Source organism: Coturnix japonica, unplaced genomic scaffold (genome assembly GCF_054131305.1).
Source record: "Coturnix japonica strain WE unplaced genomic scaffold, WE-NBRP24 Scf040, whole genome shotgun sequence".
Lineage (NCBI taxonomy): Eukaryota > Metazoa > Chordata > Aves > Galliformes > Phasianidae > Coturnix > Coturnix japonica.
This window is the reverse complement of record NW_028188943.1, coordinates 2900442-2923634: the sequence shown is the minus strand read 5'-3', so window position 1 is coordinate 2923634 and position 23193 is coordinate 2900442. Positions and strand designations below refer to the sequence as shown.

Sequence of the window (23193 nt, the reverse complement as noted above, 5' to 3'; positions counted from 1 at the left end):
CAGCCAGGGAGTCTTTGTTGAAGGTGAGGAGATGCTGCTGTGTGGTGTGGGGTGGGAGAAGTCCCCTCGTGTGGGTCTGCAGCTCCAGCCCTGCAGGTCCTGCTTGCCCCGATGGAGGAGGCAGGAGGGGACGGAGCCCCATGGGAGCACCGGTGCCCTGACGGCCGCTGCTCTTCTCCTTTCCCACAGAATGCCTGATGTATTAGGCGGCACGAACTCACGGGATGTAACGCGATAGGCCTCCCCGTGCTCGGTAATGTATATGTATGAGGCTGAAATTGGAGCCCTATATAAGGGTCTCACACGGTTCATTAAACGCCATTTTACAGCTCACCATATTGGTGTGATCAGCGTGTAACTTGGTCATGGGGCCGTCAGATGCACATTCTCAATGATGGACGTAGTTCTTTAGGTTACCTTACACAAGGCAACAATTGGTGCCCCGTGTGAGGACGTCCTGAGAGTGAGTGTGCGACGGCTAACCGCGAGACGGACGCGAATCCTACGGTTAGATCCCGTGGAAGCGCCGGAGGGGCGATATATTGACTGCAGCTACTGATTATCCTGCGGTAAGACCGTGGAAGACCGTGGGACTTTGGGCCCGGGTATATATACAAAGGGTGCGAGGACGTACGGTGTCGAGCACCAGAAAAAACATGGATTCCGTCACAAAGGTACTATTACGGGTTTGTAAAACCCACTGCGGTAGGAATGCTCCTTCTAAGAAGGAGATTGTTGCCGTTATTACTTTTTTGCAGGAAGCGGAGCTTTCACCCTCCCCTTGTAATTTGCTCGATTCGGAGCGGTGGGAATCTTTCACCGCTGCCCTGCTCCTAAGAGCAACAAACGATTATAAGGCGGAGGAGTTAAAAACCTGGGTTTTGGTCCTGGGTGCGCTTAAAGCGACTAAGGAGGAGAAAAAGATCCAGGCAGTCGCGAATGGGGTTTTTGGGGTGGGTTCCGGGACGTCTGGGGTCCCGGAGGGTGCGGAGGAACCGCTCCCTTGCGGCGACTCCGTACCCAAGATGGCGCCGACCACGCCGGCCGTTTTCACAATGGCCATGGCGGCGCCCGAAACAACTCCGGAAGGGATGGCGGAAGTTGCCTCATCTGGGGAGGCGCCGCCATATTATCCCCGCCTATACCCCTGTTTGCAGAGCTTTCGTTCACCTGAGGGAGGTGGGTCCTGTCCGAGGGAGGGAGAGTCATGGGGGGAGGCGCGCCGTGGAGGCGTTAAGCCACCCCTAGACCCGTCCCCGGAGGAGGGACCTCATTCCCCGAAAGGGGAGGAACGAAAGGTACTGCCTGCCCCTACCCCTTTGGTTTCGCCTCCCGAGGAGGGGGAGGAGAAAGGGGAGGAACAAAAGGTACTGTCTGCCTTCACCCCGTCGGTTTCGTCTCCCGCGAAGGGGGAGGAGAAAGGGGAGGAACGGAAGGAATTGCCTGTCCCCACCCAGTCGGTCGTGGTTCCCCGGAGGAGGGGGGAGAAGTGGGAGGAGCGAGAGATATCGCGTAAGCCCACTGATTGGACTGACATTTGCGATACAATGCGAGAGGTGGGGCTCAAGGAGCGGGACTGGGCGGTGTTCCCAATTGTAGTCAAACAGGAGGGACCGGTTTGGGTACCTTTGGAAGCAAAAGCAGTTGCTCGGTTTATAGAGGCGATTGACAAAAAGGGATTGAGATCCCCGATGACAATGAGTGCCTTTGAGGCTCTCGTAGCCCCAGGTCCCCTACTCCCATATGATATTGAAAGCCTTATGAGAGTAGCCCTCGAACCAGTACAGTTTACTGTGTGGAAGGAGGAGTGGATAATACAACTCAAAGCTGTTTTAGCACAGGCTGCGCACGATCCACAGCATCCAGCAAATGGGAAGGAGGGAGATCCAAAAACTGATTTAATGAGGCTTTCAGGTTCATCTGCGGATTTGGCTGGATCTGCAGAGAGGCAGCTTAGGGACCTCCGCCCAGGAGAGCTGCTTGCCACCACGGGGGCAGCTACCTCTGCTTTTATACACTTTATAAGAAAAGCAGAGCCTGTAGCCCCGTGGTCAGAGATTATGCAGGGTCCCTCAGAGTCATTCTCTGAGTTTGCCAATCGATTGATATGGGCAGTAGAAGGATCGGAACTGCCTAAGGAAGCGCTGACTTCTGTTATAAAGGATTGCCTGAAGCAAAAGGCTCATAAAAGTGACTCTTCAGAAAAAGGAAAAAGAACAGATAAAGAACTGCTGCTAGTACCAACGAGAAGGACATCTGTTGTATCACTTGCTGTGTGTCTTTGTGTAATTGCATTCATTACCGGGGGAGAGGGTACTCACTTAACATCACAACCAGAAAATATTTGGGTTACATGGTCTAATCGAACTGGGCAGAAAGATTTCTGCCTTAGCCTGCAGTCAGCCACATCACCGTTTAGAACATGCCTTATAGGTGTACCCAGGTGGGACCCAAAGGAGTTTAACGGATATGTGCATAAGAACAACTGCAAGAGAGATGCAGTGGACAAAGTTTTCTTTATGAAAGCATTTGAGTCTAAATTCACTGACTGGGCCAGAATGTCTGCATGTTTTATTAGATCCTTGAACACCTCCTTGCCCTGGGATCCACCAGAGTTGCAGCTTCTTGGATCCCAATCGGTTGGTAACGTAACATGGAATAAGAACTCTCAAAAGTGGGAACGCCCGGTTAGATGTTTGTATTTTTCGGGTTTTAGGACACCGGGTCAACTGTCCAATCGCAGGGTATGGGAAGGCCTACTCGGGAATGGGGCACCATTCTCGGGAACAACTGGGTCGGAACCCTTTACTTTACTTAACCCCATTCAATTTGACATATATAGCTTGTCAGGGGCATATTGTGGTTTCTCAGCTGAAAGGGTGGAGGGATTCTCCCATCCCTGCTCCGGGGATGGCTCCAAGAATGGATTTGCAGACCAATGCATAAAGCAGGGTGGGAGGTGGCTCTCTTACAATCAGAAGTATGTGGTACGTCATCCTAACGGGTCCACCTATAATCTCTCATGCTACTGGGGCCCTGACGATCTGGCATGTTCTGGTTGTTGTTCTCGAAAAGAACCTTTAGCTGGGGAAGGAATAAACTGCAATGGTACAGCCAAGGCCCTTCCTAAGGACATATTTTTGATATGTGGGGATAGAGCTTGGCTAGGGATACCAAAGAATCCAGTTGGGGGGCCGTGTTATTTGGGAAAGCTGACATTGTTGGCTCCCAATCACACTGCAATGATAAGTGTTATGAAAAAGATCGATCGAGCTCGACGCCAGAAAAGGTCAATAAAAACATTGGACCAGGATTGTAGTGATGAGGTTCAGCTGTGGGGTCCCACAGCTAGAATCTTTGCATCCGTCTTAGCTCCGGGAGTAGCTTCAGCCCAGGCCCTAAGAGAAATTGAGAGATTGGCATGCTGGTCCGTGAAGCAAGCTAATTTCACCACAGCATTCCTGTCGGAACTCCTGATGGACGTTAACAACATCAGACACGCTGTTCTTCAAAATAGAGCTGCAATTGACTTTCTGCTGCTTGCTCAAGGGCACGGGTGCAAGGACTTTGAAGGGATGTGTTGTTTCAATCTGAGCGACCACAGCGATTCGATACATAGGAAGTTGGAATGGATGCAAGAACACACGAAGAAGATCGCAATAGATGATGCATTCGGAAGCTGGTTGGAGGGACTGTTTGGTAATCTGGGCCCATGGCTTAAGCAGTTTCTCAAAGTATTAATCATAGGTATTTTATTCTTTTTAGCTTTAATGATTTGCTTACCTTGTTTGTTTCAATGTTTCCAGGGTTGTTTACAGCGTATGATAGAAAGAATGTTTAACGAAAAAATGGAGTACCAACGGGTATATGATAAACTTTGAGAAGAAGAAGGAACTGTATAAACCCAAGATGCCTTGGATATAATCATTAGAAAACTACTGATGTTATTAGATATTGCACTACCTACCTCTGTAGCTTGTCTACCTCACTTTTTAGATAACTTATTAAGTTTAAATTATAGAGACTAACATTTTTATATTAGGATTAAGGATTAGCGTTCGGGATGTAACGGGGCATACTTTATCGAGCATGGAGAGGGGGAAATGATGTATTAGGCGGCACGAACTCACGGGATGTAACGCGATAGGCCTCCCCGTGCTCGGTAATGTATATGTATGAGGCTGAAATTGGAGCCCTATATAAGGGTCTCACACGGTTCATTAAACGCCATTTTACAGCTCACCATATTGGTGTGATCAGCGTGTAACTTGGTCATGGGGCCGTCAGATGCACATTCTCAATGATGGACGTAGTTCTTTAGGTTACCTTACACAAGGCAACAAATGCCCAGCAAATAAGGGCTGAAAGAACGGCTGCCCGTAAAGAGGAGCTGGAGCAGGTAGGGGGCAGTGAGGGCTCATCCTCACAGCTCAGCATCCTCACGCCTCTGGCTGTGCAGGAGGACCTCGGTCCCAATCCCTCGGGTCCATGGGACCCAACGCAGCCACCCCTCATGGCACACGCGTTGTCTTGCAGGAGAAGCAGCTCATTGCCCAGCTGGAAGAGCAGCTGAAGGCTCAGACAATGGAGATCAAGGTAGGGTGGTGGGTTGAGGGGAGGGGTGGGGTCTGCCCACCCCCATGTTGTGGACCTGGAGCTCATGGTTTTGTCTTCCAGGTGCTGCGCAGAGAGAAACAGCGCCTGCGAGAGGAGCGGGAGGAGCTGGAGCTGGAGGGTGCCTGGTGAGTGGGACCCACCCATGGGACCCTGCCTGCACATGGGGGTCTTTGACATACATGGGGCAGCAATGGGACTGCAGTGCTGCTGGAGATGGGGCTCTGGTTCCTGCACGGTGTGGCAGAGCAGCCCCATCCCAGCCCTGGGGGGTGGGCACACAGTGTTCGGGAGCCCCCTGTGGTGATAGACTCCAACCAAGCCTTGTTCAACACAGGCAGCAGCATCAGATGGAGATGGAGGTGGAGCGTGAGCCTGGGGCTGTGCTGCCAGAGCTGGTGGAAGTACAGCTGGTAAGGAGCAGAACACACAGCACCCTCACCCCATCCAACAGGGGTCTCCCCATCCAACACTGGTCTCCCCATCCAATGGGGTCTCCTTGAGGACAGGGCTCCTTACAGCACTGTTGTGCTGCTGGGCTCCCGAGTCCTGCATGATCCCCCTGCTGTGCAGCAGACCCTGACCTCCATCTCTGCCCCATCTTCACCTACAGGAGAAGAAGGAGCGGGCGAGGAGACGTGGGTTCTCCTTCTGGATGCAGTGAGTATCCCCTCATTGCTCTTTGCCAACAGCAGCCGGGTTCCCATCAATGTGCTGATGGCCTGGACCCCTCTGCAGCCCCTTTGGCACTGTATGGGGCTGTGCTGCCATGGGGCACAGACGCCTCATTCCCGACCCTCTTGCACTCCACAGGACCATCTGCCTCATCTTCGTCTGCCTCCAGCTGCTGCTCATTGCTGTGCTGGGCTCTGCCCTATTTTATGCCCAGCACTATGACCAGGAGCTGCTCTATCGGCTCCTGCTGCGGGTGCTGCCCCAGCCAATGTACGCTTCCGTGGCGTACTTTGCAAGCAGGACCCTGCGTGTGGTCTGTGATGGGCTGCTGCCCATCTGACCACCCAGCTCAGTAACCCCTCCCAGCTTGGGGCTGCGTGCTGGGGCACGGGACAGGGCTCTGTCCCCATGGAAGGGGCCTCTCCTGTGCTCCTGCCCCCAGGCACAGCAGTGGGGCAGTGCTGGCAGGCGGCTGAGTGCCACCACGTTGGACTTGTTGGAAATCAGTCTGGACTGTCATCGGGAGTCGCTGTCAAACAACAAACGTCTGATGGCCCATCAGACTGAAGATCCGCACCCAACAGCAGAACGTGAATGGATCTACCAGCGCTGAACCGCCTCGCTTTGCTGCCTCTCTGTCCCTCCTTCCCTTTCTTCTGTCTTTACTCTTGGTCATCTTTCATTCTATGGCTCATCAGAGCAGCCATGGCCTATAAGTACGGCCTCTAATTGTAGTTAGCCCATATTAACCCATTAGCCAATGTTACCCCCAATTGGTTGTTGTTAGTTGTTAAGAAAGCCCTCAATAAAATCCATATCTATTATTCCCCTCACTTTGGAGTTTGGGACCCTTTGCATTGGAGATGGGGAAAGATTCCCCCCTTGAAAAGCACAGTGAGAGCAGACGTAGATAGGAAGAGAGATGGGATGGGCAGCATCCATTCTGCGCTCAGATGCTGCTTGGTCTGCATGCTTCTCTTCTGCTTTTATATGAAGTTCATACATGAAGTTTATATATGAAGGCTGCAGCAAAGTGTCTCTGCTGTGGAGCCCTGGAGGGGCATAGAGATGGAAAATGGGGGAGAAAGGGCAACTAAAAGCAGAACCGTGATGCCAAATGGGTCAGAAAAGTGTATAACCCCAAGGAATCAAAGGGTGAACCCCTCTCAAAGGCCTAAACCCAAGAACCAAAGATTGAAGCCCTTTTAGATGCACCCCAATGCCCAATGAGGCATCCCTGTCACCAAACCCTGAGCCCCAGGGCTGGTAGTTGTGGCTTTAAGGCTCCTTCCAGCAGTGTATGGGGAGAGCAGCTTCAGGGAAGTGAAAGCTGCAGTGGGTAAGGGATGTGAAGGGAAAATGGGGGACAAAAAGGCTCTTGATGGGTTCTCTGCTCTCTGACTTGGCTGTCTGGGATGGGGAGCAGAGCAAACCCCCACGATTCAAGAGGAAACAGAGTCCTGCTGTTCCACCAGGAGTACCACGAGTCCATGGGGCCGGATGGGATCCATCCATGAGTGCTGGGGGAGGTGACAGCTGAGGCTGTTGGTGTCTGTTGGTCTGCACTGACTTCAGCAAAACTTCCACACCATCCGCCATGGGTTTCTCCTGGGGAAGCTGCAGCCCATTTGGGGGCACTTACGGGATCATTTTAGGGTCACTTGGGGGGATTTCGGGTCATTTGGGGTCATTTGGGGGCACTTCTGGGGTCATTTTAGGGTCATTTGGGGGCACTTCTGGGGTCATTGGCATGCATCGGTGCACTCTGTGCTGGGTGAGGAACTGACTGGAGGATGGGCCCAGACAGTGGTGGTTGAATGGAGCAACAGCCCGCCAGCAAACAGCCATCAGATAACACCAAGTGGGGGCATGGATTGATCTGCTATGGGGTAGTGAGGGTCTTATTGCTCCCTATAACCCCCAAAGGGAGGCTGTGGTGAGCTGGGGGTTGGTCATTGGGAGGACACTGGGGTGATGTCAGGAGTGATGCTGTTGGGGTGACATTGGGGTGACATTGGGGTGGTATTGGGGCTGTGTTGGGGTGACGTGGTGACTTTGGGGCTGTGTTGGGGTGACGCTGGGGTGATGGTGTTGGGGTGACATTGGGGTGACACTGGTGTGATGCTGTTGGTACAACGTTGGAGTAATGTTGGGGAGCGATGTAAGGAGTGATGTTGGGGTATCACTGGGGTTGCTGTCAGGGAGGGAGGGATGTTTTTGTTGCTGGGGGGTGACGCTGGGGGGTCATGTTGGGGTTATGTTGGGGTGTCCCTTAGGGGGCGACATTGCTGAGGTGGCGATGGGAGGGTTGGTTTGGAGTGACACCGGGGTGCAGTTCCGCGCTTTGGCCACGCAATGGCAGCAGAGAGCTCTCTGCTCTCTTTATGACAACGAAACGAAGTCGGGTCAGCAGAACCGGACCGGAACCACGCATCCGAATCCTTACGGAACACAAAACTCAACACTCCAATCTGCATCGTTCCCATTTACAGAGAAAACCTCATGAGAAACACCCTCCTTTCCCACCCCCTAGAACCGACCCAGACCCATAGATACCTTCCCGAACCACCCGTGTGCTGCCCTCAAGCCTCCCCCCTCAATAGGCGACCCAAAGGGACCAGAGCCCCCCAGCGCTGACACCGCACGTCCACTCTCCCCTCCCTCCCCCAGATTAGGGCCAGATCGCGGGGGGACAACGAGGCGGCTGCCACCCACCCCCCATCTCCGTCCCCTTCATCCAACACGAAGGGGGTGATGGCGGCGGGGGGTCGAGCCCCTTTCCACACCAACTGGCTTTCGGGTCCCCCCCCAGTGTTTCCCACATGGCGTTGAACATGCGGCATCATCTGGAGGCGTCCCAAGGGGGGGGGACGGCCGACGGTCGCAATTGAGCCGCTACAGGTAAAGGAAGGGGGAGCAAAGAGGAGATGGAGACACCCCCCCCCCCGAGGAGCTGAATACGGCATTGACCGGGAGGAGGGGGGGTGAGCGGGAGGGGTGCAGGGTGAGCCTTAATTCTGCTCCCCCCGACCCCAACTGCACCGAGCGGCCCTGAGCCTTAAGTTGTGCATGATTCACAACCCTAACCCTGACCCAAACGCCATCCCAACTGCTACACCAAACCCGAACCCTAATCCAATGCCGAAGCCAAACCCAAACCCAACCCTAACCCTAATCCAGCGCCGAAGTCTAACCATAAACCAACATAGACACAAACCCAAACCCAACATAGACACAAACTCAAACCCCAAACCTAAAACCAACTGTGCCCCAAACCCAACATAGACACAAAACCAAACCCCAAAGCTAAAACCAACCCTACCTCAAACCCAAACACCAAACCTAAAACCAACCCTACCCCAAACCCAAACCCAAATCCTAAAACCAACCCTACCCCAAACCCCAAATCTAAAACCAACCCTACCCCAAAACCAAACCCAGCATAGACAGAAACCCAAACCCCAAAGCTAAAACCAACCCTACCCCAAACCCAGACCCAACTGAGACTCAAACCCAAACCCCAAAGCTATAACCAACCCTACCCTAACACAAACCACAAACCTAAAACCAACCATAAACCAAACTCAAACCTCAAAGCTAAAACCACCCCTAGCCCAAACCCAGTCCCCAAAGCTAAAACCAACCCTACTCCAAACCCAAACCCCAAACCTAAAACCCCCCACAAACCCTTCTGTACTTCTATCATCATTAAGGAACACCCAAACCTTCCAGGACCCTTCCAACACAAGCCGATCCACGATTCTTTGATCATCAAGGAGCCTCCCAAGGAGATCATGCCATCCCAAACCATTCCCTGGTTCTTAATGATCTTCAAGGACTATTGATGAGAGGTTGACCTCTCGTCTTTGACCCAGCTCCTTCACTTAGTCTGGTCAAAACCAGTTTCTTTGGCTACCCTTCCCTTATGTATACCCAGCTGTATTCTCTTAACTATAGACCCAGCTGTATTGTAACTATAGCAATGTCTACATGTCCCACTGATCCTTTTCTTCTGACATTCCCCAAAGCCAAGGATACTTCATCTTCAAAGAAGAGCCCTATTTTCCTGATTCCTACTTTCATACTGATTAAGGGTCAAGGAAATAAAGTGGATGTCACTGCGGGAGTCTACTAGAAGCCACTCAGCCTGGACAACAATACAAATTATTCTTAATTCTTTATAGGAGTATCTCAAGAAGAGCCTCACTTGTCCTAATGTTTCACCGGCTTCCTAGAAGTTGACGTGGTGTAGCACATAGCCAGTGGGCTCCATGGTTTTCATGGCCAACTAACTGAATATGAAAAACTGCAAAATGAGAATTTATTTCAGGAGAGTCTGGTGTCCCTAACTACCCTCCATCAATAGTGGCAGTAGAAAGAGCGAAAGTCTGACAGTAACAAACTTCTCTTTGTGCTTTGCCAACTGAGAAGAGAGAATAGCCAATACCATCTGAGTCAAACCAGGTGTGATTGTCAGGCTACCATCTCTTGGTGTTGAGCTCATCATCTTGAACTGAAGTTTGTAACCCACTTTGCCATAGTAGTGGTGCTAAGCAAAAAGATGAAGGCCTGCCTGTAATGACAGCCTCCAATTATCTGCTCAAACACAGCTGTGGAGAGACTTTGTTGGTAATGGCCCCACAGGGACCAATTACAGCTCCAACTTTCTTGAACATTTCTGGACAGCATTTTGTCTGTACCTCCATCGTTTGCTTACAGCAGTCTTCTCTCAGTCCCCAAAGTTCATGTACACCACATACGCTGTGGGGCTCATTACAGTGCAGAAAGACCTAACAAGCCATTTACCTCAAGTCTTCAAGGCCTGAACTGCTCCTTAGGGAGGTCTCAGTGTTGTAGATGAAGGTTTCAAGGATCACTGCCCAAAAAAGGAGATGTCCTATTTAAGGGTATTTTGTCTTACAGCAGGCACCGAGGTTTCACCGAGTGCACCACAACCTGTGTGACACAGATGGCAGAATCACCAGGGAGAGTGAGGTACAGCCAGCATGGGGGTAGCATTGGGATCCAAGAGGGAAATGTAGTCAGTGAGAGCTGATAACTGGAGTGTGACTGCAACAGGCAAAGATGGGAATGAATGGCGATGGAGGAGAAAGAAGGCTGTGCAAGAGGAGGGATGCAGGGGGCCAGATGCTTGTGGCCCGATGTGTGGTCAGTGCTGGTCCGGCTGGGTGTGTGGGAGGCATGGGAGGGAGCTGAGTCCCCTCCAGGAGCCAGGACTACAACCTCAGGATAAGATGCCTGAATGGATTGAGCTGAATCCCGTCCCTATGGAAGTGTAAAGGTGTCCTGCAGAGCCAAAATCCCTGCATCCCAGGGCACTGTGCTGGGGCAGGGACTCAGCTGCCCGCCAGGCTCAGCACTCAGCCTGCCCGAGGAGCTGAACAGGTATCTGTAGGGAGACGTGGGGGGGGAAGGAGACCTCCAGCAGCACTGGGGCCTTTTGCTGCTCGGGGTGCTGCATGAGGCTGGAGGCTCACAGCTGCACTGCATGCTCGGGGCATTGCAGAAGGGACTTAAAAAAAAAAAGAGGACCAAACATGGGAATTACTGCCTTTTGTTCATTTTCCTACCGTTAGGGTAGGGATGACCAGAGAAATGGGAGACAAGCTGTATATATTACACAGCACTGAGACTCCTGTGCTGTAGCTTTGGAGATGAGTGGGTTTGTGAACAGCATCCTCATGCTCCATCAGCCTTTTCTGGCTCGATGGACACAATGAGCATCAGGTTTGAACCTCCTCCTCAGCAGCCAGAGCTCCAGCAGAGCAGAGCTGCATCTCTCCAGACGTGAGTGCATTTCCTACTCCAGCACACGGGCTGAGAGCAGCTGCTCAGGGCTGTGGAGAACACATTCTGTGCAGCTGGGAAACGAGCTGTATTTCTTTTAATGAGACTCCATCATCAGGACACTTGGTTCTCTCTATAAGAGAGAGGTCCTTCCAAACTGTGAACTGCCCTGCAGGATGCAAGTATTTGCCCTAGCATCTCTCTGTTACCAGAAAGCCCAGGGAGATTATGTGGAGAGATGCTAAGAAAGACGTCACATTCTACAACTAAAACTGACCACTCCTGTCACTTTACAGTGTACCCACCTGGGTGGTTCAGGGTTGCCTCCTCCAGAGCCGACCAGCAGAGGCCTCTTCTCCTCTCCTCTTCCATCCACATTCCAACTCATGACAACAATCTTAGGCCGTGGATCTGAACCAACATTTCCATCGGAATATGAAAAAGGATTGGATTATACAGAAGGAGGAAGGTCACCAAGGAACAGTACAGGTTTGTGCCAAGAGAAATCTCATCTAACTCTTTTTTTTTCTTCTGGGATGATTCCCCATGTCCAGGATCAGCAGATGTCCAACAGCAGCTCCATCAGCGAGTTCCTCCTGCTGCCGTTGGCAGACACGTGGCAGCTGCAGCTCCTGCACTTCTGGCTCTTCCTGGGCATCTACCTGGCTGCCCTCCTGGGCAACGGCCTCATCAGCACAGCCGTAGCCTGCGACCGCCGCCTGCACACCCCCATGTACTTCTTCCTCCTCAACCTGGCCCTCCTCGATCTGGGCAGCATCTCCACCACTCTCCCCAAAGCCATGGCCAACGCCCTCTGGGACACCAGGGCCATCTCCTACACAGGATGTGCTGCACAGGTCTTTTTCTTTTTCTTCTTCATCTCAGCAGAGTATTCCCTTCTCACCATCATGTCCTATGACCGCTACGTTGCCATCTGCAAGCCCCTGCACTATGGGACCTTGATGGACAGCAGAGCTTGTGCCACCATGGCAGCAGCTGCCTGGGGCACTGGGGTTCTCTATTCCCTGCTGCACACTGCCAGTACGTTTTCACTGCCTCTCTGCCAAGGCAATGTTGTCAACCAGTTTTTCTGTGAAATCCCCCAGATCCTCAAGCTCTCCTGCTCTGGCTCCTACCTCAGGGAAGTTGTGCTTCTCATTTTTAGTGCTTGTTTAGTCTTTGGTTGCTTTGTTTTCATAGTTGTGTCCTATGTGCAGATCTTCATGGCCGTGCTGAGGATGCCCTCTGAGCAGGGACGGCACAAAGCCTTCTCCACGTGCCTCCCTCATCTGGCTGTGGTCTCTCTCTTTCTCATCACTGGCTTTTTTGCCTACCTGAAGCCCCCCTCCATTTCTTCCCCACTTCTGGATCTGACAGTGGCACTTCTGTACTCAGTGGTTCCTCCAACACTGAACCCTATTATCTACAGCATGAGGAACAGGGAGATCAAGGATTCTCTCAGGAAGGTTTTGCAATAAGCACTATTCCAGCTTCAATAAAGTGCACATCTTCCTCGCAGGATTCTCAGTGATGGTTCTTCATGTTTTATGCATCTTTGATTGTTTGATTATGTGAGCTATAGCTACGTGCAAAAAAATGTTATTGAACTTATAAATAAAAATTTATTCCACTTCTTTCCCACCTACTATCCATTTTCTCACTCCAAGAGCTCATGTAAACATGGAACCAGATTCCCCGAATAGGTTAAGAGATAAATAAATAGCATTCAAAATACGCTTTTCCTTAGCTCTTCTTTTATCCAACTTTGTCTGGATCTGGGGAAGGTACAGCCACAGATAGAAGCACAACTAGTTCTTTTCATTCCTCCTCTCTTTGCACTGCCACAGTGCACAGAGGACTTGAGTCCTCTCATTTCTACAGGCCTGAAGGTCTTGTGTGTCTCACAGCAGTCTTGTCGTCTCTACAGCAGCACTCAGGGGTTTGCTTAATTTTCTTATCTCAATACTTGGAACAGCTACAGGACCTGTAGTATAAGTGACCGCAGAGCTCCTTATGAGGGGTGGAGTGACAGTGGGATCTGTCCAGAGCTTGGAGCAACTGCAGGATGTGTAGCAAAAACTTGGAGCTATTGCAGGGACTGTGCCAGGAGTTGCAGAGGCTGCAGCAATGTCAGCAGATCCAGCTCTCTTCCCCTTGAAGATGCTGAATAGTGTTGAACACAGCTCAGTAGGTGTGGGCCAGGCCCTGGCACACTGCAGTCATTTGTGCCTGTTTAGGATTACCAGTGCCACAGCAGACCTGCCCCCAATATTCTACCAGTTTCTCAGGATCCTGCAGTTGCTTGGAGATGAAGTTCCAAAGCCCTGGGGGTGCCCACAACTCCAGGCAGCTGCCCAGACTGTCCCACACCCTCTGCCATGCAGAGCCTTCTCACCTTGGGGCAGATCTCTCAGTGATATTCCTGAATAATTGTTTAACCTCAATCCTAGAATCATAGAATCACCAAGGTTGGAAAAGGCCTAAAAGATCATCCAATCCAACCGTTCACCTATTACCAATAGCTCCCACTTAACCATGTCCCTCAACACAATATCCAGTCTCTCCTTGAATACCCCTGGGCTCCCAGAGACGACAGTGTAAAACATGTAATTCCTAATCATACCAACAATATTACTTCCAAAACCCAAAGATGTCCAAAGAGCTGAATGTGCACAAAACTTCACTTTGCCAATTTTATCGTGGTACAAACCAAGGTCAAACAGCATAGCAAAATAAATACCCTAATCCAGCATCCAGAGCTGACAAATAATGCAGCAGGGAAAACAAGCAGCAAGCAAGGAGCTGTGCAATGCAGCTTCATGAGAAGACTCAGCAAGCTTCACAAATAGGGAAACTATCAGCACCATGGCCTGCAAATCTCCAACTCCCACAAAGCCCTGTCCATGTGCTGTTACCACAACCCTTGGAGCCTCACATCAGGCACCAAAATGACTGTGGTTGTTGAACCCAACATGTGGCTCAGCAGCACACAGTGCTTTGTGCACTGCCCAATTCCCAGTGGGATGGGGATGAGAACTGGGAAAAAGAGTACAACTTCTGGGTTGTAACAAAACAGTTTACTAAGAGAGATAAAAGGAGAGGAGTAATAGTTATCACTATATATCCGTTGATATGGAATCGTATGTAACAACTGATGCACAAGCACTTGCTCAGCACCACCAGACTGATGCTCAGCTGGGCCCTGGGCAGTGAAGAGACTGAGATGAACTCCCACCCCTTTCAATACAATTTCTGCTTGCTGTCAGGTGATAGAGAACGTCCCTTTGGCCACTATCAGTCAGCTGTCCTCACTCTGTTCCCTCCCAGCTCCATGTGCCCACCACTGACCATGGCCTTGGCTCTGTACAACACTGCTTAGCAGCAGCTGTAAACATCAGAGTGTTATCAATGGTTTTCTCCTAGAACCAAAACACTGCACCATAGCAGGCAGTCTGAAGAAAAAAAATTCATCTGAGCTGTAACTCAGATTCCTGTCTGTCCCCCTCCTCTTGTTCTTCCTGATCAGGAAGCAAGGAACAGAATCTGCTGCTCTTCTTTTTGAAACCTTTCCATCAGTATTCAGGTGGCTCCTCTGCCATCCCCAGGCAGAGCTCAGTGCACTCTCACAGATGGCAGCAGCCTTTCCTCATCTTCATTGCCTAATCGTAATGAAGAGTCTGTACCTACTTTGCTACAGTTCAGAGGTGGGAACCATCCCACCATGTCTCTGTGAGACAAACAAGACCCTAGGCCTGCAAAGGCACAGAGATTTGGAGTTAGCTGAGTGAATGTTTGTGGTCCTCTCATTAGTGTAAGGATTCTTCAGAAAGCATCCCCTTCCAGAAGCATGTTTTGATTTAGCCTGTCTGGGTCTTGCATCTACACTGTGGTACTGATGTTCAGGGCCTTGCTCAGAAGCAGCAGCCTGTATGAAAGGAAATGCTCTGTGGTTTTCTCTTGATTTGTCCCGTTTATTTCCCATGCTACCTGCACTGGTCTACAGGCACTTTAGGGCAGCAGCAGGTTGGGGTTACCCCCAGAGGGTTCACAATAAGATTTAGGACGGGGTATTGGCAACAAGACTTTCTCTGAGGAATCCTCACACAATCCTATAGAACAACTCAGAGGCTTTCCATTCAATCTCCAGCAGCAACTACATCCCTCAGCCCTTCTCTGTCACATCCAATTCCCCACCCTTCCCCATTTGGACCTAGTTTAAAGCCCTTTAATCAATCAGTGCAGGAGCATTTCAGATGGGGTCATGGAGGAGGCAGACTGCCATTCTTGGGGTGGCCATTTTCCCAGGAGGGCATGGTGGGAGGGCTTTGTCCCATCGGTTCCACCAACACTTGCATCCACCCAGCAGAAGGCTGTGCCCTCTGTGTCCCACTTGAACTCTGCATGGAGCTTACAGTTGACAGTGACATGGCTGAGGAGCTCTGGGCATGGATTAAGGGACAGGGAAGTAATGTGCCTTCCTAACTTCCTCCCTTCATACCTTAGCAACTTCCTTGTAATCTCCCCAAATATCCTGTCCCTTCTTCCAGAAGGCGTAGATTCTCTTTTTCTTCCTGAGTCTCAATAGTTTTTCCCAGTTCATCTGCACTGGTCTTCTCCCCTATGGCTCACCTTATGGCATTCAGGGACAGCCTGATCTCGTGCCTTTAAGATTTCCATCTTGAGGAGTGTCCAGGCTTCCTGGACCCCTTTACCCATAAGAGCGACTCCCAAGGGACCTGTGCTACAAGTGTCCTGAACAGGTCAAAGTCCGCCCTCTAGAAGTTCAGGATAGTAGTTTTGCTAGTCACCCTTCTGACATCTCCAAGAATAGAGAATTCTACCATTTCATGGCCACTCTGCCCAAGACAGTCCCCAGCCTTCTCAACTCCTACCAGTCCTTCACTGTTAGTGAAGAGCAGGTCTAGCAAGGAACCACCCCTGGTAGGTCTTCATACCAGCTGCGTAAGGAAGCTGTCTTCCATACAATCTAGAAACCTCTTGGACTGATTCCTCTGCTCTTTATTATATTCCCAGCATATATCAGGGAAGTTGAAGTCTCCCAAGAGAATGAGTGCTGGCGATCGTGTGACTTCAGTAAGCTGCTCATAGAATGCCTCACCCATCAATTCGTCTTGATTAGGCAGTCTATAAGAGACCTTTAGCAAGATGTCACACTTACAGACTTTTCCCCTGATCCTTACAAATATGCACTCATCTCGATGGTTCTGAAGCCCACGTTCTTCAACATCAAAACTCTCTTTAATATAAAGGGCCACACCACCACCCTTCCTTCCTCCTCTATCCCTTCTGAAGAGCTTGTAACCATCCATCACAGCACTCCAGTCATGGCAGTGGTCCCACCATGGGTCGGTAATAGCAACTAGGTTATGGTTTGTCAGATGCACAGTTGCTTCCAGCTCCTCCTGCTTGTTGACCAAGCTCCTTGTGTTGGTGTAGACGCACTTCAGCTGAGGCATCTGCCTCTCTCCCAACTCAAGCAGCATTCCCCTAGGCTCATCTCTGGTGAGCCCTGTTTTGTCCCCTCCCCCATCGTAGCTAGTTTAAAGCTCTTTCGATAAGCCCCGCTACCTTCTGTGCTAGGATTTGTTTCCCCCTTTGAGACAGTTGGGTTCCATTCATGGATAACAGACCATGGGCCAAGTAAACTGCCCTGTGATCAAAGAACCCAAAGTTTCTGGCTCAGTACCAACCTCTGAGACAATTGTTCATTGCTTTGCTTTCCAAGCCTGCTCCATGTCCCTCACTGCCCCTGAAGGTACAGAACAAAATATCACTTGATCTTCCACTCTGTGAACTAAATGGCCTAAATTCCTGAAATCTCTTTTCATAGTTTGTAGGCTTCTCTAAGAAATTTCATCACTGCCCACCTAAACTATGAGTAGTGGAAAAAAATCAGTGGACCTAACCAGCATGGGGAGTTTCCTTGTTATGTCCCTGACCTGAAACCAAGAAGGCAGCAGACTTCCTGACGACTCGGGTCCAGTCTGCAAATGGGGCCCTCTATTCCTCTGAGAAGGGAGTCACCCACCACGGCCACCCTTCTTTCTTTCATGGCAGAGGAAGTTACAAGGCTTGGTAGTGACTGCCTTGCATTAGGCTCCCTCCTAGGCAGATCCTCCATTGCCTCCCTATTCTTATCTCCTTCAGATTTCAGAGTGTCAAACCTGTTGCTTAGAGGGAGCAGGGGTAGAGGGCTAGGCAGGCATGGGGGGGCTCCTGTGATGTTGAGTTGGGACTCTCTTCCAACCCTCCTCCTCAGTCATGTCTGTCCGACTGTGACAGGGCAGGGAGTCAACCACTTTTCTGGGGATATCTGCCTGGCAGCCTTCCCTCGGTGATGCCAGCAAGTCACTCCACCAGCCCATCTCCCGATCACACACCCTGATGGTAAATTGTGAGTAAAACCTTGAGTAAAATGAGAGTTCACCTAGAGAAAAGTATGAGTAGAAACCTGGATTGATGTGAGGGTAAACCCAGAGTAAAACCAGGATCCCATCCATCATCATGCTCAGCCTCTAAGGGGAACATTTTCCAGTGTTGCTGTGTAAAAATATAGGTTCCTCACATCTAACCTATGTCTCCCCTTTTTAATTTAAATCCATTTCCATTTGTCCTGTTATCAACAGACCATCCCATCCTTATTCTAGCGTTAGGCATCTCATCCTCAGATGGAAACCCTGGGGCTGAATTGGGATCAGTTTTTCAAAGAACCACGGGGGCTGCAAGTTCACCTAGCTGAGTTCAGATGTGCACAGTGAGGTGTCTGTGTGTGAGTCCCTCATCTGAATCCTTGGTTTTTATTCCACAGCGACTGCACTGCTCGTACACAGACTCTCAGTGATGCCCAAGGTGCCTTGGGTGATCCTAGTTTTGTGCTAGTGCTTGTAAACTGTGACGGAAAATCTATGAGATAGTCACCTCCTTCTGGAGCATCAGCTGAGGGCCAGAAGGGAGGTATTCTTGGCCATCCTAAATACCACCTCAGCCACGTGCTTAGGGCACCCAGTGTGTCTTCTGCACCTGTCCCCATGGAGTACGTAGTGATATTCAGCTTACTGAAAGGATGAGCTCACAACAGAAGAGGCAGATCTTCCTCTCTGCTCCATCTGTGGCATAGTCTGGATTTCAAGGCATTGCAAAGCTATGGCACATCTACGTTCTTGAACTGATGACACTTTAGTATGCTCTGGGCTTGCATTTCAATGGCATCTAATAAATCTAGGGTCATACCAGTTGACAGGAAGCTGGCAAATGTTGTCTCATTGTAAGGAAGAGCAAGAAAGATGACACGGGCAACTATGGACCTGTCAGTCTCACTACAGTGCTTGGTAAAATTATGGAGAAAATGATGGTGGGAGTTATGGAAAAACAACTGAAGGACAGGTCACAGACAACACAAGATACAGAGGGGAAGGTCCTATTTAATTTCAGATCTTTTTATGACACCTTTATCCATTGAGCTGAACAAGGGAAGGCAGTTGATGTAATCCTTGAGGATTTCAGTAGAGCTTTTGATACTATTTCTCCAGCACCCTTCTGGACAGAAATTCCTGCATACGGCTAGACAGAAAGAGAACATGGTGTTTTGTAATACAAGAAGAATTTTACAGAGCAGCAGCCATGGATTGAGATAAGGAGTTCACAGAGCAGCAGCTGCGGAGCAGGATAAACAGCATGAGAACAAAGGACACCTCTAGGAAAAGAATGAATGGCTCGTGGCTTTGAAGGGGGGTTATAGGGTTGTTATTGCAGTAGCTTTCCTCCAATTAGCGTGTGTGATTTTTGGACACCCTTGTCTGTCTCCTTTAAAATCATGGCTTTTCGGGCAATAAATTGACGCAGCTATATGTAACTATATTGGTGTTTGTCTGTTTGTCCCAGCACGCTGACATTTTGCCTTTCAGGTTCACCAGCAGTGGTGGGTGAGCAGTTGGACAGTAGGTCAGTCCCGAAGGATTATAGTCAGTGGGTTCCATCAGGCTGGTAGATGGTCACTGTCGGCGTGCCCAGGGTTCCATTTTGGGGCCACTTTCCTTTCATGTTTATGCAGATGACTTGCATGCAGGACTAGAAGATGTTCTGAGCAAGTTTGCTGATGAGACCAGATGAGGAGGTGCTGTTGCCTCCACTGAGGGTGGAGAGGACTTGCAGAGAGATGTGGACAAGTCAGAGAACTGGGTATCAGTTGGTACTAAGCACCAAGTGCATAACGCATAACAAGAACAATTGCCTGATTGTGCACCTGGGTATGGGCAACCCTGGACATAAATACTGTCTGTATATTGGACACATGAGAGAGGTCTGACTGAAAAGCATTGGGGGTCCTGCTCAACATAAAATTTTAAGTGAGTCAGCAGTGTGCCCAGCCAGCCAAGAAGGCCAACAGTCCCCTAAAGTGCATCAAGCAATTTATTGTCAGCTGGGTGGGAGAAAGGTTTGTCCCTCTTTGCTCTGCATTGCTGCAGCCTCACCTGGAGCACTGGGTGCACTTCTGGGCAATGCAGAACATAAAGGACATCAAACTATGGGAGAGTGTGCACAGGAGGGCACTGGAACTGAGAGATCTGAAGTTCAGAGTTTCACTGGGATTGACTGCTTGTTCAGATTGGGCCCTTCTCACACCCCACATCCTGTGATGAGACACAGGGCACATGTGGGATATGAACTTTAACAGCATCCTTGCACCACATGCAAATGCTTTTCCCAGTGCTTCAGTGTTCCACCACCCATTGCTTTCAACATAGTTTTCAACACCCCATTGTATCTTTTAATTTTACCAGAAGCTGGTGCATGGTAGGGGATATGATAAATCCACTCAATGCCATGAACTTTGGCCCAAGTATTTATTAAGGGAATTTTTGAAATGTGTCCCATTATGAGACTCAGTTCTTTCTGAGGTGTCATGTCTCTATAGGACTTGTTTCTAACAACCCAATATTGTGTTTCTGGCAGTAGCATGGGGTACTGCGTATGTTTCAAGCCACTCAGTGGTTGCTTCCACCATGGTAAGCACAAAACGCTTATCATTATGAGATCCTGGCAAGGTGACATCATTCACCTGTCACTCCTCCCCATATTTATACTTTTGCCTTGGCCTTCCCCCCAGAGAGGCTTCATATTCTTGGCTTGTTTAATTATGGCACATGATTCACAGTCATGAATAACCAGTGCAATAGCATCCATAGTTAAGTCCACCCCTCAGTCTCTAGCCCAATTATATGTTATGTCCATTCCTTGATGGCCTGAGGTCTCATGGAACCATCAAGCTTGAAATAATTCACTCTTGTTCTGCTAGTCCAAGTCTATTTGAGCCACCTCAATTCTGGCAGCTCGATCTACCTGATGGTTGTTTTGTTGTTCTGCAATAGCCCGACTCTTGGGCAAGCGTGCATCCACGTGACACACCTTTACAATCATATCTTTTTTTTGAGCAGTTATGTTTTTCTACAGTTCAGCAGCCCAAATAGGTTTACACCTCCGTTGCCAGTTATTTTGTTCCCACTGCTGTAACAACCCCCATAAGGCATTTGCCACCATCCATGAGTCAGTATAAAGATAAAGCATTGGCCACCTCTCCCGTTCAGCCACATCTAAGGTCAGCTGGACAGCTTTTACCTCTGCAAACTGACTTGATTCTCCTTTACCTTCAGTGGCCTCTGCAACCTGTCGTGTGGGGCTCCAAACAGCAGCTTTCCATCTTCGATGCTTCCCTTCAATATGAAATGATCCATCAGTGAAAAGAGCATATTTCTTTTCATTTTCTGGTAGTTCGATGTATGGTGGGGCCGCTTTAGCACATGACACCTCTTCTCCTGGTGATGTTCCAAACTTTTTATCTTCAGTCCAGTTCATGATCACTTCTAGAATTCCTGGACGATTGAGGTTCCCCATCCGCGCTTGTTGTCTAATCAGTGCAATCCACTTGCTCCAGGTGGCATCGGTAGCATGATGGGTGGAGGGAACCTCCCCTTTCAACATCCGGTTCATCATTGACAGTCGAGGTGCCAGAAAGAGCTGCATTTCAGTACCAGCTACTTCGGAAGCAGCCCGAGCCCCCTTATACGTGGCTAAGATCTCCTTCTCAGTTGGAGTGTAGCACTCTTCAGACCCCTTGTACGCTCAGCTCCAAAATCCCAGGGGTCAGCCTTTGGTCCCTCCTGAGGCTCTTTGCCACAAACTCCAAGTGGGACCTTTCTCTCCAGCAGCAGTATAGAGGATGTTCTTTACATCCTGTCCAGTCCGTACTGGCCCCAGGTCCATGGCACAGGCTATCTCCTGTTTAATCTGTTCAAAAGACTGCTGCTGCTCTGGGCCCTATGCAAAATCATTCTTCTTCTGCATCACCTGATAAAGGGGGCTTACAATGAGGCTGTAGTTGTGAATGTGCATCCTCCAAAAGCCCACTGCACCCAGGAAAGATTGTGTCTCTGTCTTGCTAGTTGGTGGAGACATGGCAGTGATTTTGTCAATCACTGTTGGGATGTGATGACATCCATCCTGCCACTTTATACCTAAGAACTGAATTTCCTGGGCAGGCCCTTTTACTTTGCTTCACTTAATAGCAAAACTGGCTCATAGAAGAATTTGAATTATTTGCTCTCCAGCACAGCAGCACTCAGTGGGGGTGTGACCTCATTCAGGCCACGGTAGTCTACTGTCAGCCTCCATTCTCCACTGGCTTTACGCACTGGCCATATGGGACTGTTAAAAGGTGAGTGAGTTTTACTGATCACTCCCTGATTCTCCAACTGGCGAATCAAATCATGAATGGGGAGCAAGGAATCCCTGTTGGTGCGATACTGCCGTCTGTGCACTGTCTTTGTAGCAATCGGTACCTGCTGCTCTTTTATTTTTACTCGTAGCAGCCTCACAACAGACGGGTCCTCTGACAGGCCAGGTAAAACAGACAGCTGCTTAATGTTGTCCATATCTACAGCAGCGATTCCAAAGGCCCAGTGATACCCCTTAGGATCCTTGAAATGCCCTCTTCTGAGGTAATCAATACCAAGTATGAACGGAAACCCTGGGCCACTCACATAGGATGTTTTTTCCAGTCTTTACCAGTGAGGCTTATTTCAGCCTCCAACACAGTCAATTCTTGAGAGATATCCAGAAATATGGATTGATTCTGTCCCTTCATGACTGGAGGGCATTAGGGTGCACTGTGCACCGGTATCCACCAGTGCCTTATATTTCTGTGGTTCTGATGTGCCAGGCCATCAAATCCACACAGTCCAATAAACTCTATTATCCCTTCCACTCCCTTGACTGAGGGCAGGGCCCCTCTATTGGTTACCTGTGATAACTGGAGCAGCCGTACTGGTGGTTGGACTGTTTTGTAGTTCTCTCACCCGTGCTCATAGTACAGGAGTAGGCTGGTCATGCCACTTCCTCATGTCTTCTCTGTGGTCACGTAGGTAACGCCACAAGGAAACACGCAGTGCAATTTACTGTTGTTCCTTGCTCGGTCTGGAAAGCGCTTGTGTCTAATAGCTGAGATTTTTAATGATACACATGAAGGCTTTATGATCGTTAATTTCTTTACGATCTCTCGCCTTCAACTGAAGCAGCAGCTAGGCCAATTACCAAGTGACACCAAGGAGATGAAGTGGCAAAATGGCGATTTATTGAAACAGACACATTCTTATATAACCTACACCTTTTTGTCTACACCCACTGTATTACACGTCACTAAGATTCTTCCAGAATATGGGGAAGGGCCTGTCACATCACAACAAGCTACCGTCCCAGCTGTCCCAACAGCGAAGCAACCAGGTAACAAGAGATTCATTCTGGTGCCGTGTGAACTCCTTTCTTACGCCTTGGATTTCAGTCACCTTCAGGGGTCGACAAACAGTAATAGAGATTTCCTTCTCATCACTCTCTTCTTCATGCCACTTTTCCTTTTGCCTTTCTCGATACTGATCCAGACCCGTCACCTGGATCTTCTGTTGCCTCCTCCTCCACTTCTTTTTTCCGTTCTAGACGTGAGGACATCCATTTCCATTTCTTGCCTTCCACAGAGGCAACTGATATTGTTACTGGTGCCTCCTGTGACTGATCAAAATCGACTTG

The 23193-nt window shown here is 49.7% G+C and overlaps 2 protein-coding genes across 2 annotated transcripts; both read left to right on the top strand.

Moving 5' to 3' along the window:
• The first annotated feature begins 223 nt into the window (after positions 1–223).
• LOC146753002 (uncharacterized) lies at positions 224–4242 on the top strand. The gene is made up of 2 exons (XM_085531162.1): positions 224–3699; positions 3807–4242. The coding sequence occupies exons 1-2, from the start codon at positions 657–659 to the stop codon at positions 3839–3841; spliced, it is 3078 nt and encodes a 1025-aa protein (XP_085387288.1). The 5' UTR covers positions 224–656; the 3' UTR covers positions 3842–4242.
• A 32-nt stretch (positions 4243–4274) lies between these two features.
• Positions 4275–5144, top strand: LOC146753001 (uncharacterized). The gene is made up of 4 exons (XM_085531058.1): positions 4275–4289; positions 4337–4399; positions 4537–4742; positions 4952–5144. The coding sequence occupies exons 1-4, from the start codon at positions 4275–4277 to the stop codon at positions 5115–5117; spliced, it is 450 nt and encodes a 149-aa protein (XP_085387184.1). The 3' UTR covers positions 5118–5144.
• Positions 5145–23193: the final 18049 nt, after the last annotated feature.

What these genes read in the sequence shown, in the direction of transcription:
- LOC146753001 (XM_085531058.1), top strand. An exon ending in GTAAAGAGGAGCTGGAGCAG is followed by an intron (nt 4,400 to 4,536) that starts GTAGGGGGCAGT and finishes GTTGTCTTGCAG; the next exon opens with GAGAAGCAGCTCATTGCCCA. An exon ending in CTGGAGCTGGAGGGTGCCTG is followed by an intron (nt 4,743 to 4,951) that starts GTGAGTGGGACC and finishes TGTTCAACACAG; the next exon opens with GCAGCAGCATCAGATGGAGA.
- LOC146753002 (XM_085531162.1), top strand. Translation starts at nt 657, where the DNA reads ATGGATTCCGTCACAAAGGTACTATTACGGGTTTGTAAAACCCACTGC. An exon ending in CTGGTTGGAGGGACTGTTTG is followed by an intron (nt 3,700 to 3,806) that starts GTAATCTGGGCC and finishes CAATGTTTCCAG; the next exon opens with GGTTGTTTACAGCGTATGAT.